The following is an 18,628-nucleotide window of genomic DNA, read 5'->3' as shown; positions in this document are numbered from 1 at the left end:
ATACTGCTAGGTCACTCAGTGAACCTGATATCCTATTCATTCAATTTGACGTCAACAGTGCTCACAGAGTTATAGTTTGCAACTTTCCCTTTTACTTTTAACTTTTACATACTCAATTCATTCGTCATAACTAGATTCCTTGAGACAGAAATTGATTTTACGTGGGTATATCCACCTGAAGTTCCAAAATCAGCTGCAATTATAATTTTGGCATGTTTTTTTGTTGGAAATCCCTTTTAATATGTAGAAATGCAAAAAAAAACAATCGAAATTTTGTTGAAAAAAAATTTGCAAAATTTTCTCCAGCAATTTTTTTTTTGGGGGGAGGGGGTTGGAAATCACTTAAAACATGTAGAAATGAAAAAAAAAAAATCGAAATTTTGTTGAAAAAAAATTTGCAAAATATTTTTTTTTCTAACAATTTTTTTTTGGGCGGGGGGGGGGGGGGTTGGAAATCACTTAAAACATGTAGAAATGCAAAAAAAATAAAAATTCAAATATTTTTTCAAATTGGCCGCCATAGCGGCCATATTGGATTTTGGACCAAGTCCAAAATCTAATGGCATGATCCTTGGACCAGACCTAACCCCCCCCCCCCCACCAAGTTTAGTCGAAATCCGTCGAGGAGTTTTTCCGTAATACTGTTCACAAACAAACAAACAAACAAACAGAAAGGGGTGAAAACAGTAACCTCCATCCATCTTCGATGGCGGAGGTTAATGAAACAATAAACTTTAAACATTATTACAACTGTTTAATCTTAAAGAAGGAAGATTATCGAAAAATGAATAAAATAAGAAGTTATAAACATCAATTATATACAGAAGAAATAAATATTGTTGTGGTTGACGAAATTCGCAAACCACCATTCAGGTCCCGTAGGTGAGATATCTCTGTAAGTATATGTGTAGTTAGCCCAAACCCGTTGTTTAGAGGGAATAATGTCATTCATTCGGCTGTGACCCTTCAAGATAGCCGTTTTTCTTTTACTATCTTTATTTTGGACCAACCGCCATTACTACCACCACAACCACCACCAACCGCATCTCGACAACCACAGCCACCTTCTCCAGAAACGCCTTCACAACATCCACCTTCTCCACAACCGCTTTCACAACAACCACTTTAACCAAAACCGCCCAATCACACCACCATCACAACCGCCTCAACCACAACCGCCATCGCATTTCCATCTCAGCACATGGTTGCCAGAAGCCTGGCATTCATCGAGGGAGAATGGACGACGGCCTCACCCCCTCCTCCCAACGAATAACCCTGCGAGAGGAACAAAAAGCTCTGGAAAAGGCAAAAGAAAGGCCCCGATCCAGGAGAAAAAACACCGTTCTTCTGGAAGTTTCCTGCGCTTGCTGGAAGAAGGGGCGGCGGCGAAGCGTGGCAGCAGCAGCGCAGCAGCCAAGGCGGAGCTCGAGATATAAGGAGGAGGCGCAGGCTCTAGTGTGTGCGTACGCTGAGGTTTTTTTGTCTCTCTCTTGGCTCTGCATTGCGCACGCTTGCTGGATCGCGCACGCTCTGGCTCTCTGGCGGCGAGCTCCCTGGGACGGTCATGACGAGAGCGGCGGAACGAGATTGAAAGCGCCGAGCGCGGAGCGGATCGGGAGAGTTGGAGAGGTGTGGCAGCGACAGAGAGAAGAGTTTCTGTTTCGGGCTTGGGCGCGTTGTGGCGGCGGCGAAGCGTGGCAGCAGCAGCGCAGCAGCCAAGACGGGTAGGCTCTGCCCGGTCTCGCGGCCCCAGGCCACGTCTGCCCCCTTGTAGTTGAGGGTGGCCTCTTCCTTTTTCTTTTGCTTTGGAGTATATGTGTTGTCGGCGCCGTCTGTGAAGTAAAACTGTGTAAGTGTTGCCGTGTGCTCGCGTAGTCGGTAGTAGATCTGCATTGTGTTTCTTTTGTTGCAATTGCTTTTGGTGCGTAATTGTTGTTTCTTCTTTTGTTACATTTGCTTTTGGTGCAATATTGTGGTAATTGTATATGTGTGCTTTCCGTTTGCCGCGGAATAAGTGTGCTTTATGTTGAACTGTTTCTCCCGTTTCGCTTCGTCTTTTCTCTAATTGAATCTCCATCTTACTTCACGTAAAGGGTTGGTCGTGGGCTAAAATACGCCCGATAATTAATCGGAACCGTCGAGGTTGACGATAACACCGCTCGGTTATCCCGATAGTACGGAACGGGTCGCTTAAAGTGGCCCGTGTCCGAAGTCGACCTGCGGCGAGGTGCGATCGCCCGGTCTACCCTCCGTGTGGGTACTTAGGTAGGTCGAATTTGGCGAACAACCCTATCCCACGCGGGGGGCCGATTGGCACGATCGTGGTGAGGCCGAAAGGCCCACCCGTGACTGGTTCCCGGCGTTAGTCCGAGAGGGTCACGACGGGATTGTCCGTCCGGTGGGCGACGTGCCGCGATTCGAGTTATGTGGCCGCCCGCACGCCGGCGGGCGCGAATCCGCAACAATATGAAAGCATTAGGAGCTTTTGATGTTAAAAGATATATTTTAGAGAATGGAATTAATAGTCTCCCTTATGGTTATAAGTATAAGTGCTGAGGAACTACTAACATCTTTTACTGATTTATAAATGATAGAACCAAGAAATAACCAAACCAAAGAGTGGAGATGTAATCAACCTTGGTATTTAAATGGGAAACATAAAGAATGTGAGAAATATCAAATAAGTCTTATTGAAGAAATAACCGGGGTAAAAGTAGATAAAACAAATAAGTGGATAAATTTAATTACAAACAAGTTAGAGGATGTAAAGAAAATAATAAATATCCTTGAATGGACTGAAAACTTTGATGGTTATCAATTAAACAATGAAAAAACAATTTACTATAATCTCAAAATGATATGTGGCTCAGGAGGTGGTCAAACAAGAACATTAAGAGAAGTTTATCATTTTATCTCTGCTCAACAAAGATATTTAGACCAAGAACTAAGTTCCAAAATAATATTTGTGAACATACTCGATGGTGATGAATGTAATAAGAAATTTAATTTATTTCCTGAAGTAGAACATGGACAAGGATTCATTGGCTCACTCTTTGAATGGAGTAAGTAATGGGGCAGAGATCGATCTCTTCTTTTGACCCCATGGACTAAGTCAGAGGGGGGAGAGAAAATCATTCTCCTCTTTTGACCTGATGGGTCTTGAGCAAGAAAGCTTCCACTATTAATTTGTATGAGGTTTTTTGGGCTCTGAGACAGTCTCAATTTAACATGAGCTTGTATGGCAGAAAACCATTCTCCTCTTTTTGTCCTGATGGGTCTCGAGTCAGAGAGTTCTCCCTATACATTTGTATGGGTGGGGGGAGGAATCAGTCTCCTGTTTCGGGATTCAATTCATAATTTTCCCCATTCATTTGCATGGATGTCTCAGAAACCCCATTAATCTACTACTATCCTGCACAGAGACAAACAGGGGTGAAAACATAACCTTCGTCCCCTTTTGGTGGTGGTGGTGGTCATAACAACATGGACATAATGATACCAATTCATACTGAAAAGTCAATCAATGATCAAATACGTATTCCACCCCTTAGACCTGAGAGTGAAACACTTCTCATTAATACACTTCCGGTTCAAGTACATACATCACACTTCAAACAGGCAAACGTGTTCTCACCCTGATAACATGCAGCTTGGGTAGCAGTGTGCAGTCCGCCAGTGTGAGATGGTTTCCATCAAGAAACGAACGTTTTGATGGACCTTCACCGGGTTCTCCGGGCAGTGGAGTCATAAGGTACAAATCAAGGATCTCCAAGGTATGCATGAGTGTCCGCTCCAGCGCTATGGCCACAGAACCACAAATAAGAAAAACAAAACAAAAACCGACAATGTGAAAATGGATGTATGACGGAAAATTACATCGCTGAAAGCCTGGTGTTAGCTTAACGGTTAAGGTGGCTGGCTTAATATCTCAGGGTCCTGAGTTTGAGCCCCTGTAATGCCATTAAAATAACATCAGTTGGTTTGACTCAGCCTGTCATCCTTCCGAAGTTTCCAAAACGAGTAGCAGCTAACTGGTAAGAATGAGCTATTTGAGTATCGGAGTGGCGACCCATCTAGGATTGTGTCCCATAAGCCAAAAAAAAAACTGCTTCGGCATCCCTGTGCATCTGAAGACTAGAAAAGAATGGTTCTTCTTGCTCTTTAACCTTTCTTCCCCGAAATGGGGGTAGTGTGACCATGTAATGGCAGCAAATTGACAGTGATTGCCATATACAAAAGTAGAGGCTCAGAGAAAGCTAAAAAAAGAACAGAAAGTGGGGAAGCATATCAACAGTTGTACATTTGGAGGAAAAATTGATGTCACTGCTAAATTGATAGTCAGCTGCCACACTGATAGCCATGGTCTCAATCAGCCTTTACAAGCCTTTTGAGGTAATGCCACCCCTCCCCACGCTCCCCCACCACCTCCCTGGGAAAGGAATCCATCCATGGATGTGTTTCTGGGTCACTGCTCATCATCATTTTGGAGTTTATTTCTTGAAAAGTTGAGCTACTAACCCATCCTTTGTAAGATTATATTTATAGATGACACATTAACTGTTCAGAGCAATGAACCTGTCACACCAGCACTTACTCCAAAGATCATGACCAATGGGGCATCTGCCACACATGCACCTGGTTTGGGCATCAATTATGTCGTTCAGGGGCTGAATTTCAAACGGGAAAGAAGATATTAAAGTTAAAATGCACTTTTGGCCTAGTTGCTGTCTGTGAAAGACAGAGACATCCAAGGTACGTAATGTATGTGTAAATGGATTGTGCCTGCATTCTGCAAGCAGATAAATAAATTAATTAAATGAAGATTACATGAGCAGTATGAGCTCTTTATCGATGTCAGTAGACTTCTTATGTAAGGATGGCCCGAACCCTCCAATGGCTCAATACAACATAAATCATCAACAACAACAACAACAAAAATCTACCAAGAAAGAACTTAAAAACCTATTAATTACCTACCAGTCATCTGCAGAAAATTCCACATCCAATAACACTCATTAAACTTTAGGACATCATCAATGAACAAGAAAAATGAGACCCAAAAAGGCCTGTTTGTCATTATTATTATTATTATTATTATTATTATTATTATTATTATTACGAGCAAATACAACCCGTCGCTTCGCTGACGGGGGTATAACGAGGGGGGTTGAGAGAGGGAAGGAAGGGAAAGAGAGGGAGGGGAGAGAGAAGAGGCAGGAGGGAGGGGAAGCTAGGAAGGAAGAGCGAGGAAAGGTGGTAGGGGAGGTGAGGAGAGCTATGCATCACCAAATATTGCTATATTGTGGGAGGGAGGGATGTGAGGAAGGGGTGAGAGAGAGAGGAGGGGGAGTGGATGGGGTGAGAGAGGAGGGGGAGTGGATGGGGTGAGAGAGGAGTAGGGGGGGTGGGGGGACGACAAAAAGTTTCATCGAACACACACACACACACACACACACACACACACAGTTATGCAGTGTCTTTTCTAATGACAACCATTATTTAAAGAAAGATGTAGGGATGGTTTTACATGATCACCTCTTGTGACCATCCCTACCTTGTTTACATAATTTTTGGAATAACATCTCACATCCTTTTACATTTAAAAAAAATGTTTTTATCATATATATATATATATATATATATATATATATATATATATATATATATATATATATATATATATATATATATATATATATATATATATATATATACACACAAGCCCCACCCCTCCTCCCTCCAAACTTCCTTCTCCTTGCTGAGTAACACGCCACTGGAACAGTCCAAGCTCCGTCCTCTCCCAGTCGAGGGAGCGAAGCTCTACCAGCCAATTTATATTTTCGGATGTTTTCATTTATGGACAGTTTTGTGATTTTTTTTTCTTCCTGGAATTGTGGCTTTGAGTTCCATCAGTATGTGAAATTTCTACTTCCTATCCCACCAAGAAGGTACTAAACATTTATATCAGTGAATGAGTGGTTACAAGGAGCTTTACTCATGAGATACACATCTATAAATGGGTTGAGAATGGGGACATTGGGAAAGGTGTTTGCTAGAATGGCTGTACCAGCATTGCTTTCCAGGTTGGTGTTCCGAATGCATGCTGAAAATCTTGAGAAGATGTCACGACCTGCAGAGTTTGATCCTGGGTACTGAACTGCCAACTCGGGATACCTTGAAGGAAAACAGGGTTGTGAGAGTCAGAGAAATGTGGAGATAATTTGAATATTCTTTTAAAATGCAAAAGAAAAAAAAAAGTTTTAAATATCCCAGCAATATTGGGATATTGTCCATCCCATTTTAAAGCATTTCATGAACTATTCCAAATAATTGTAGAGATTTTCTGCAAAACTTTTAGAAGCAAAATTATTTCTGTTAAAAAGCCATGTTTGTTTTGATTAACATCGCCAAACTCCCTGTACACAGCCAGAAGGGGTGCTCTCGGGCAAGTTTGAGGTAAAGAGTAAAATATCCCAGCGTGCAACCACAGCAGTATGGATGGTCATGCTGATAAAGTGAGAGATCTGCCGTGTGATGGCAAAACCTAGCAAGTCCGGTTTTGGTCAAATTTGGGTTAGACCCATATCTGGACTTACTAGGTTTTTCCTGTCCTCCAAGTGTACTTTAATTAAATATTGCATGAGCATTCACTTCAATAATGTTATGGCAAAACCTAGCAAGTTCACAGTTACCCTACCAAAGTGTTGGAAAAACCTTGTAAGTCATTTACCATCAATATCAACAGCATGATTTGGATAAAACTTTGTCCTGAAACAACTTGCATATAATAATGATATTGTTGCGAATTCGCGCCCGCCGGCGTGCGATCGGTCGCTCGACTCGAATGGCGGTCGCCTCGCCCACCAGAACGGACAATTCAGTCGTGACCCTCTCGGACCAACGCCAGGAGCTAGTCACGGGTGGGGGTTTAACCTCACCACGATCGTGCCAATTGCCCACCCGCACAGGATAGGGTCGCTCACCAAATTCAATCTACCTAAGTACCTGCGCGGATGGTTGACCGGGCGATCATACCTCGCCGCAGGCCGACTCCGGACACGAACCGCTTAAGCGGTCCGTTCCTTGCTATCGGGATAACCGAGCGGTGTTATCGTCGGCCTCGACGGTTCCGATTAATTATCGGGCGTATTAAGCCCACGACGAACCCTTTACGTGAAGCAGGATGGAGAGTCAATAAAGAAAAGACGAAGCGAAAAGGGAAAACAGTTCACAGAATGCACATTTATTACGCGACACATGGAAAGCACACATATACAGCCAGTCAGAATGCACCTATATCAGGTAAACAAAAGAAACAACGACGCAGAGTTACAACCGAATACGCGTACACACGGCAACACTTACACGTTTCTACTTTACAAGACACGGCGCCAACCCACATTTACTCAAAAGCAAAGGAAAGAAGCCACACTCATAGACAAGGGGGGTAGACAGGCCTGAAGGCCAATATGTGCGCGGGACCTGGAGGAGCGGCCAGGTCCGCGAGACTGGGTGGGTCCTACCCGCGTCCTCGTGGCGCGTTGGTGGACGAGCCGCAGCCGTGGCCGCATGGCTGTGCCCCGACTCCGTGCTCCTTTGCGGGTTTCGTTGGCACGACGTTTGGAGTGGGGTGGGAACGGGGCCCCCTTGTCGCACTATCTCAGCGAGGGGGAATTGTTGATGTTCTGGGGGAGGGAGAATGGCTGGCTGGCTTGGGTCCCGCGACGAGCGATCTCCCGCCGCGACCTCGTCGCCGACCGCCGTCCTTCTCACCTCGGACCCGTGCTCCTTGGCCTCTTGCCACAACTCTCCTCAGCCGACTGCAGAACCCAATTCGACGCCTTCGTCTCCCGACTCCACTCTCTGCCACCAAAACTCTTTGCTCTTCCAAACTGACTCTCCCTTTCGTACCACGATTCGCCTTGCACTTAATAGGCCGGCAGGAGAACCCATATGCAAATTTCTGGATCAGGATGAGCTCGGGGGCGGAGCCACGCTCGCCCATTGGACGGAGGAAAAGTGGGCGTGAACCTCCCCTGATCCTAGAATTTGCATATTTCGATTTCACACGGACCCGCCTGGAGGCGGGGCCAAGCCGTTCGGCGCTTGCTGATTGGACGGATCAGAAGTGGGCGTGTAGCATTCTTGATCCGAATTTTCCCTCGGAAAGGCCGCTATTTGCACTCGCGGCTCGGTGCGTATCGCTTGAACGAGCCCAAGACTGCCCGACGCTCAGTGTTCACAGATGATGCGGGAATGGCCATAGAAGGAGAGAGGTGAGGGTGGTGGAGGGTCTATCGGTGGTGGTTTGATGGTTATGGCGGTTGATTCAAAATAAAGATAGAACAGAAAAACGCCTAACTCAAAGCGTCGCAGCCCGAATGAATCACATAAATTCCCTCTAAACAACAGGTTTGGGGCGAACTACACATGTACTTCGAGTTATCTCACCTACGGGACCTGAATGGTGGTTTGCGAATTTCCACAGCCGTAACAATATAATATGACAAAATAAAGCTATATTGATATATGGTATCTTAATCCCATGACACCAATATTTTTCCTTGATAACTCAAATTGGCTGGAGCCGGACTTGCTAGGTTTTGCCATCACACAGCAGAGATGAAAGAGGGTGATTAATTTTATTTAATGGGAAAAAGTGATGAGAAAATGGGGAAAAAAAAGCAGTGAGAAATATTTGCTTGGACTTGGTGATTAAGAAATACTAGCGATACCCGTGCACATGCACGGGATAGCAGTACAACATAGCTGGTAGCAGACGAACAGACCGTACACGGGGAATGACAAAAATACGCATTGTGCAAAATGCAAGTGGTACTATGGAATGCCAAGACTTCCCAAACATTGTCGGCATGTCCGCTAAGTGCCACAGCAATTTCATAGGGATCGTGTGATGGCGAGCCGAGTTTTTAGTGTGCAAGCTTGGTATTATTATTGTTACGTTTGAGGGGGGTATGCATTCAAAGGGTAATTAGGATGTTTAATTAGGTATGCCATGCTGTTCGAGTTTACCAGGATCTTGATTTAATAAATAGCAATTCAGTGGTGATAAGTTGTCGAGTAAATGTTCATTTCTTCAAGGGGGGAAATGATAATTGTCACGTAATTAGATAGGGACACGGGATAGGGTAAGTGTGTCTGCGTAAACCCCTTTTGGTATTCTCTGGAGACTGGCCGTGACGTCACAGGACAGTGCAGCGGATGGCTCCGCCCCGTGATCACGATTGGCAGAAGGCGACGGCAGTGGGCCAATAAACGGCTCGATTGGAAGTGACGAGGACCAAGGATAAAAAGGTTCTGTTCGGGGTCGAAAAAGGAAGAGGAAGAAGATCTGGACAAAAAACATCGTGTTTTTTTGTTGTGGAGGCTGTTGCGCGGAGAGCGTCCTTGTTGTTGTGCTGGTTTGATCGTGTTCTTCATCGTGTCTTGGAGCCTTGCTGAGCCTCGTGCCTCACCTTGGTTGGCTCTGGGGTTCTGCTGACTCGGAGTACGGGGTCGAACGGCGGGCGGACCTGCCTCCCTCTCCTGCTCGCAACTTGGCGCCAGAACTGGTTCCCTAGCGGTTGTGAGCGGACTTGGGCCAAGACCAGGAGGTCAACAGCACCACGGTTTCTCCTGCCCCCCTGACGAGAGCAAGGCCAGCTCGTCCGACGCCGATCCAGGGACAGTTGCGTCCACACCACGGTCCAGCCTGACCACCAGAAATAGCTACGTTTTGTGTGTGTGTGTGTGTGTGTGTGTGTGTGTGTGTGTGTGTGTGTGTGTGTGTGTGTGTGTGTGTGTGTGTGTGTGTGTGTGTGTGTGTGTGTGTGGCGCCTTAGAGGGTTTGAGATCTGTATATTCATTGGAATTGTCTGTGTTTTTCCCCACGCCCGATCCCACACCACCCGTCGAATCGCCCCGGATCCCTCTTCTTGCCGAGTCTTGTTATTTCTGGTTAATATTAAAAACAAATAAACATCATCAACTCAGTGAAAAGCGACTCGTTCCACCTTCCTCATCCCGTTTGCGGTAGAGCGATTAGAACCGCCATGTTTGGGTTATAAATAAATAAACCGCCTCCATCGTTTCGGCTCATTCTACGTTGGCGGGACTGTTCAAGTCCCGTGGACGTCACATTATTAAGAAATATTATCTAATAAAATTATCATTATCATGTGCCATGCCCTGTGCAGAGCAATGGATCTGCGGAAGCGGTTATTTGGCTACAAGCAATCCTGGTTGGATCACCACTCCGACTCAGGTGGAGAGGGCAGGAATTTGTACTTTGTTCAGGGCGCCGACGATAGCTCACCTCCTCTTCGTGAAGAACACTGTGGGATCTTTAACGTCCATCAACTAATGCCGGCAGATGGGACACGCAGCTTAACGTCTATACCTGATTTGCTCCTATGACCTTGTTCTTGTAAACAGGCCCTGTGGCTATAAGACAGTAGCTATCAGGCATTTATCTTGCTCATCACGGAAAACTCACCAGACTAAGGAAAACCAGCGGTCATTACCAGAGGCTCACATCACATCAAATGTGTGCCTATCCTTGGGTGAGCCAAAAAACATCCAGCAAACTTTGACGCTGTACATTAACCTATCTTATTCTTCAAACACCTGGTGGCAATTTAAGTGTCTGTCTGTCTGTCTCTCTGTCTCTCTGTCTCTCTGTCTCTCTGTCTCTCTGTCTCTCTGTCTCTCTCTGTCTCTCTGTCTCTCTCTCTCTCTCTCTGTCTCTCTCTCTCTCTCTCTGTCTCTCTCTCTCTCTCTGTCTCTCTCTCTCTCTGTCTCTCTCTCTCTCTGTCTCTCTCTCTCGCTCTCTCGCTCTCTCGCTGTTGCATATTACATGTGAAGGGAGCCATGTATCATTATACATTGCTCCCTTGCTTTATTTGAATGTCAGAAGTGGCATTACATCATCACGTATGCTACATGCACCACCTCAATCCACCACCTCACCGCAAATGTCATAACAGCTGACTCTGCTCAAGACAAGGCTGAACTCATGAGTGTTCATCTAAAAAACCTGAGTCCCAAAACAAACCCTGCACTACTCTGAAATCTTGCTTTTCCACAACATTAGACATGATGTACAAAAATGTGGAGGGGGGGGGGAGGGGAGGAGGGGTATAATCACAAAACCCAATCTGTCAGAAGCCTATCCAATACATATGATAATGGTGAGATGCACCCCCAGCCCTGCAAGAGCCTTAAAAAATTAATATGGGTATTCGACAAGTAATGTATATGTACACATACATTGCATATATAAAGTCTACACCCCCTTTCAAAATTTTCATCTTTTGTTGCCTTTTAGCCTGGAATTAAATGGCATTAAATAAGACTTTTCCGCCTTTATTTACACATTGTAACCCACAACTTCCAAGTGATAAACAAATTCTACAAATTTCAGAAAATTAATTAAAAATACAAAATAGTATATTTTGGTTGGATAAGTGTCCACCCAACTTATAATAGCAATTGTAAATGAGCTCAGGTGTAACCAATCACCTTCAAAAATCACACACCAAGTTAATTGTCCTCCTGTGTTAAATTGTACTGATTCCGATTATTTCAGAATAAAATGAGCTGTTTCTGGAGGTTTCCTCTGCTGGGTAGTGCATTTCACAGCAAAGACTCAACCGTGAGCACCAAGGAGCTTTCAAAAGACCTCCGGGATGAAGATGAGGAAAGGCACTTATCAGGGGATGGGAATAAAAATATTTCAAAGTCCTTGAATATCCCTTGGAGCACAGTCAAGACAATCATTAAGAAATGGAAGGTGTATGGTACCACAAAGACTCTGCTGAGATCAGGCAGTCCCTCCAAACTGGATAATCAATCAAGGAGGAGACTGATCAGTGAGACCACCAAGAGGCCAATGGAAACTTTGAAAGAGAGACATGCCTTTATGGCAAAGACTGGTCACCGTGTGCATGTGACAACAATATCGCAAGCACTCCACAAGTCTGGCTTGTACGATAGGGTGGCAATAAGGAAGCCATTAATCAACAAAGCCAACCTTGAGTCCTGTTTGAGGAATGCAAAAATACACTCCAGAGATTCTGAAGCCATGTGGCAAAAAGTTTTCTCATCTGAAGAAACCAAGATGGAACTTTTTGGCCGAAATGCAAAACGTTACGTTTGGCGAAAATCCAAGACAGCACATCACACAAAGAACACCATCCCTACTGTGAAGCATGGTGGTGACAGCATCAGGTTATGGGGATGTTTCTCATCAGTAGGGACTGGGGCACTTGTCAGGATAGAATGGAAAATGGATGGAGCAAAATATAGAAAAATCCAAGAGCGGATTTATTCTCCAGCGTGGTTTCTAACCACCTTCGGAGTGCTCTTCGACTTGGAAACTCCAAATAAGAAGAATGAAAGGTGTTATAACTTAACCTTAGCTTATAACTTTACCTTAGTGGAATGTTTTGCATTATTTTTTCTTTGTTTATTTGTGTTGTACACATATTGGGTGAGGCAATCTTTTCTAGGCATCCCTACGTGGTCAGTCTCCCGACTCAGTGATGTCGCGAGCAGTTTGTGGCAAGAGGTCCACACAAGTCAGCATTTATTGAACATTCTCAAATGTCCAAGAATACATATGCATGCTGGGACCAACTCACAAAAATCTCGCTTCTAACTTCAACATATTGCTTGAAATTTGACGAGCGGGAGGGAATTCAATCAACTCAACTCGATAATACGGAAGAGTGCAGACAATGATTCACATTCTGAATAAATAAATTACCTGTACTGCAACAGATAACATGATGATTAAAAAAAAACATGTTGAGGTGAACCTCAAGGTGATAAAATGAAGTTTATTCCCCAAAAAAAATTTTTAATCGCTTGCCGAGCTCGAGTCAATTTTGAGTTGACTTCTCTGAAGAAATGTGGTACTATATTAATATGATGTGTGAAATCAATGGATCATTGATTGAAGTTTGCTAACTACCATGGGAAGTGAGGAGAAAGTGATGTTTTGGGTGTTAACCCTTCATGTGAGCAAAAGAGGGAGACGGGATCAGGGGTGAAGGTTGATATAGGGTGGTATCACAGGTATGTACGTCAGAGCTACGTCAGTGATTAGGGCACACGTGGAATTGGAATGACTCATTTTAACACCTCACAAAAGGAACAATGAGAGTTCAGGAGTGACAAGTCAAGGAGATTGGGACTTTGAGTAAAGAGGAAATAATAATAAGAAAAAAAGAGGGGGAAATAAGATATATGATAAATAAATAAATAAACTAAAACGACTAAAATTAAAAAGGATTTTAAAATGACAGAGAAGAGAGAAAGACAGAGGAGAGAGAGAGAAAGAGGAAAGAAAGATTACGAAAAAAAAGTGGAAAAACAGAGTGGTTAAAAGGATTTTTCATGACGGCAGTTCTAACTTTTCACCATCAACTTTTCCATACTTTCTAAAGCATGGAATGCACTTAAATCTCTCCAGAAATGGGAGAACATCATCAAACATGGGACAAAAGCATTAAAACAGTAGTTTGGCAGACTGACCTTTACAAACACGCAACCTTATGTAATCTTTCCGACACAGATTTTTACATAAAGTTCAACGAGAAATTTATCACAGTGAACCAAAACCATGAAAGATTTGATTTCCAAATAGCAATCAAAGATTCTGTATGAACCCGGAATTGTGCAAATCATCAACAGGACCTTGTTCAATCACTACCCTCCATAATCAAGCATACCAATTACATACCCAGGATTTATGAGCAGTTCAAATTTACCAATGACAAAATTCCTCTATTAACTATGGACAAATTCCTTTATTAACGACGGACAAATTCCTCTCTTAACTACAGACAAATTCCTCTATTAACTTTCGACTAATTCCTCTTAACTACGGATAAATTCCTTCATTAACTACGGACTAATTCCTCTATGAACTATGGACAAATTCTTCTATTAACTTTGGACTAATTCCTCTATTAATGACGGACAAATTACTGTAATAACTGCAAACAAATTCCTCCATGAACTACAGAAAATTCCTCCATCAACTTCAGACAAATTCCTCCATTAACTACAGACCAATTCCTCCATTAACTGAAGATATATTCCTCTATTAACTGCAAACAAATTCCTCAATTAACTACGGAAAAATTCCTCTATTAGCCACAGAAAAATTCCTCTTTTAACTGTGGACAAATTCCTCCCTTAACTGTCGACAAATTCCTCTGTTAACCTCGGACCAATTTCTGCATTAACTAAGGACAAATTCCTGGATTAACTAAGGAAAAATTCCTCTATTAACAATGGACAAATTCCTCTATTAACCGGAAAAATTCCTCTATTAGCCACGGAAAAATTCCTCCCTTAACTGTCGACAAATTCCTCTGTTAACGTCGGACCAATTCCTGTATTAACTAAGGACAAATTCCTTGATTAACTAAGGAAAAATTCCTGTATTAACTGCAAACAAATTCCTCTATTAACTGCAAACAAATTCCTCTATCAACTATGGACAAATGCCTCTCTTAACTGTGGAAAATTCCTCCATTAAATGTGGAAAATTCCTCCATTAAATGTGGAAAATTCCTCCATTAAATGTGGAAAATTCCTCCATTAAATGTGGACAAATTCCTCCATTAAATGTGGACAAATTCCTCCATTAAATGTGGACAAATTCCTCCATTAAATGTGGACAAATTCCTCCATTAAATGTGGACAAATTCCTCCATTAAATGTGAACAAATTCCTCCATTAACTGTGAACAAATTCCTCTATTAACTGTGGACAAATTCCTCTTGGAACTACGGACAAATTCCTCCAGTAATGTGAACAAATTCCTCCAATAATGTGTACAAATTCCTCTATTAACAACGGACAAATTCCTCTATTAACTACAGACAAATGCCTCTATTAACTAGAGACAAATTCCTCTATTAACTACAGACAAATTCCTCTATTAACTACAGACAAATTCCTCCATTAACTGCAGATAAATTCCTGTATTTACTGCAAACAAATTCCTCTATTAACTATGGACAAATTCCTCTATTAATGATGGAAAAATTTCTCTATTAGCCACAGAAAAATTCCTCTATTAACTGTGGACAAATTCCTCTATTAATGACAGAAAAATTCCTCCATTAGCCACACAAAAATTCCTCTATTAACTGTGGACAAATTCCTCTGTTAACTTCCGACCAATTCCTGTATTATCTAAGGACAAATTCCTGGATTAACCAAGGAAAAATTCCTGTTTTAACTGCAAACAAATTCCTCTATTGATGACAGAAAAATACCTGTATTAACTGCAAACAAATTCCTCTATTAACTGCAGAAAAATTCCTCCATTAAATGTGGAAAATTCCTCCATTAAATGTGGAAAATTCCTCCATTAAATGTGGAAAATTCCTCCATTAAATGTGGAAAATTCCTCCATTAAATGTGGAAAATTCCTCCATTAAATGTGGACAAATTCCTCCATTAAATGTGGACAAATTCCTCCATTAAATGTGGACAAATTCCTCCATTAAATGTGGACAAATTCCTCTATTAACCAAGGACAAATTCCTGTATTAACTGCGAACAAATTCCTCTATAAACTGTGGACAAATTCCTCTATTAACGAAGGACAAATTCCTCCAGTAATGTGTACAAATTCCTCTATTAACGAAGGACAAATTCCTCTAATAACAATGGACAAATTCCTCAATTAACAACGGACAAATTCCTTTATTGACTACGGACAAATTCCTCTATTAACTACAGACAAATTCCTCTATTAACTACAGACAAATTCCTCTATTAACTACAGACAAATTCCTCTATTAACTACGGACCAATTCCTCCATTAACTGCAGACAAATTCCTGTATTAACTGCAAACAAATTCCTCTATTAACGACGGAAAAATTCCTCTATTAGCCACAGAAAGATTCCTCTATTAACTGTGGACAAATTCCTCTGTTAATTTCCGACCAATTCCTGTATTAACTAAGGACAATTTCCTGGATTAACTAAGGAAAAATTCCTGTATTAACTGCAAACAAATTCCTCTATTAACTGCAAACAAATTCCTCTATTAACTGCAAACAAATTCCTCTATTAACCAAGGATAAATTCTTCTATTAACTGCAGAAAAAGTCCTCTATTAACCACGGAAAAATTCTTCTATTAACAATGAACAAATTCCTCTTAACTGCAGAAAAATTCCTCTGTTAACTACAATCAGATTCCTCCATTAACTTCAGCCAAGAGGTATGCACACTTACTTCTGAGTTGTCTAGACTGGTTTTAAATCCCAACCCAGCTATAAACTGTCATCCCAGTGTTTCATAGGCAGGGTGTTCCTTCAATGTGTGTGCCGTCCCACGGATGGACATTAAGTGGGCATCCTGTCTGCCGGAATTAGTTGGTGGACATTAAAGATCCCACGGTGTACTTCGCAAATGGTAGAAGAGCTGTCGCTGGCACCCTGAACAAATTACAAATTCCTGCCCTAACCCAAGTTGAAGGTCAGGCATGGCCAGCCAGTTCATGAAACACTCAGGCCAAGCTTTCCCCGGTCAACCCCACAAGCATGTGGGAATAATTATGGCCATTAAAGAAGACAGTGGCCATACCGATATAAATGACTTGAACAGCATTCATTGACGTCGCCAGATAAGCCTATGCCCACATTATTACATCATTATACATACTTGCACCAAGTTTGATTTAAATCCCTGAACCCAGATTCAAAATATTAAATAATTCTGGCTGCCAGACCATGCGTCCAATCAGGTTGAAATTTAAAACATTTGTTCCCCATGACTACTAGATCATAATTGTGACGTTTCACTTTGATTGATGAAACGGTTCAAGATAAAGAGTTTTTAAAGATTTTTGTTCAAACCATTATGGCTGCCAGACCAAGTGATCTATTAATTAATTGTGAACACCATGGTATCCCCAATGCTTGGGGACACATGTGGATGAATTTTCCCCTCGATCTGTCAAGCCATTCTGGAGAAGAATATTTTAAAAGGTTTATTCTTCAAAAAAAAATTATAGCTGTCAAACCATGTGACCCATGACATAATAGGTGGAGAACTTTTTGTTCCTTATGGACAAGCGATCATACCTGTAAAGTTTCACCTTGATCTGTTCAACTGTTTCGGAGAAGAAGATTTTTGAAGGTTTTTATGTTATAAAACAATATGGCTGCCAAACCAAATGACTAATGACATTATCAATTCCCCCCCCCCCACCCCCCAATACAATTTAGCCAGAGATGACCCTCAATTTTTCATACTGATCGGATATTGTTAAACATATGCAATTATGACGTCATAACAAAGCCACTGTGACATCATCAAAAAATCCCACTTGTTTCCCATGGGGAGTACTTCACAAGTGCCAAGTTTCAATTTTTTCCATGTAGCGGTTTCAGAGATGCAGAGGTCCAATTTTTTTCCAACATGGCTGCCACACCACGTGACCTATGACGTCATAGTTATCATTAAAACTTTCAACATGAGTATTGGTAGTCGCACCTATGATGACAATTGTGTCAATCAGATAAGCGGTTGCAGAGAAAAGAGAAAATTAGCAATGGATGGATGTACATATGCACGATGGACGGTCAACCCGAAAACATAATGCCACCAGCGACTTTGTCAGCGGAGGCATAACCAGAGTTGGTGTCAAAGCCACCCAATGCTTGCCTGTTTATACATTTATCGTTTTTAAAAGACGAGTCTAATAATTTTTTTTTTTTATAAAGCATTGCAGTGAAGTATAATTATAAAGCAATATATGTATTTGTATATTGTAATCAGTAACAAGAGCGCAAGTGAGCACAATATACGCCCTAACAAGAAGGTATATACAGAATTGTGCTCCTACATGGAAAACAGCATCCTGGTTGCCATGGCAACCACTTTAGATGACGAACGTATGTCATCACACACCATCTCCTCAGTCTGTACCTATGTACCAAATATGAAACGTGAAAGTTGAAAACTTTGGGAGTTAGAGTGCGGACAGGAACGGACGGACAGACAGAGACAGACAGACGGACGACCGGTATCACATAATACGCTCCGATATATATATATATATATATATATATATATATATATATATATATATATATATATATATATATATATATATATATATATATATATATATATATATATATATATATATATATATATATATATATATCGGGCGTATAAAAAAAATAGTGTGGTAGATAAAAACATTAGAAAGGAAACTAGAGGGGGAGCACTCGGGAGAGTGCAAAACCTCCACCGCCAATACTGCTGGGTCACTCAAGTGAACCTTATATCTTATTCATTAAATATGATGTCAACAGTGCTGACAGTTATAGTTCTTTTCGCCAACAGTTTTTTTTTTTTTTTTGGGGGGGGGGGGGGGGGGGTTGGAAATCACTTAAAACATGTAGAAATGCAAAAAAAGAAATCGAAATTTTGTTGAAAAAAAAGTTGCAACAAATTTTTTTTTCTCCAATTTTTTTTTTGGGGGGGGGTTGGAAATGACTTTAAACATGTAGAAATACAAAAAAAAACATTTTTCTCTAAAATTTTTTTGGGGGGGGGGATTTTTTGGGGGGGTTGAAAATCACTTAA

The 18,628-nt window shown here is 41.8% G+C and overlaps 1 protein-coding gene across 6 annotated transcripts in view; it reads right to left on the bottom strand.

The window, feature by feature from the left end:
* LOC147017658 (uncharacterized) overlaps positions 1-18,628 on the bottom strand; it is a 158,427-nt gene that overhangs the window by 58,322 nt on the left and 81,477 nt on the right. For 5 of the 6 annotated variants that reach the window (XR_015049575.1, XR_015049574.1, XR_015049573.1 and 2 more), the window contains 2 exons: positions 6,068-6,174; positions 3,635-3,798 (listed from right to left, as the gene is read on the bottom strand). Coding sequence is in view for 1 of the 6 variants with exons in the window: in XM_085847404.1 (XP_085703530.1) it covers positions 3,635-3,798; positions 6,068-6,174 (271 nt within the window). In the remaining 5 variants the exon portion in view is untranslated. Of the gene's footprint in view, positions 1-3,634; positions 3,799-6,067; positions 6,175-18,628 lie in introns of those variants that run through there. The other variant, XR_015049578.1, reaches the window with a different exon arrangement.

Source organism: Eptatretus burgeri, chromosome 11 (assembly GCF_056783735.1).
Source record: "Eptatretus burgeri isolate ZD-2024b chromosome 11, Ebu_testis_v1, whole genome shotgun sequence".
Taxonomy (NCBI): Eukaryota; Metazoa; Chordata; class Myxini; order Myxiniformes; family Myxinidae; genus Eptatretus; species Eptatretus burgeri.
This window is presented reverse-complemented; position numbering and strand designations above follow the sequence as displayed.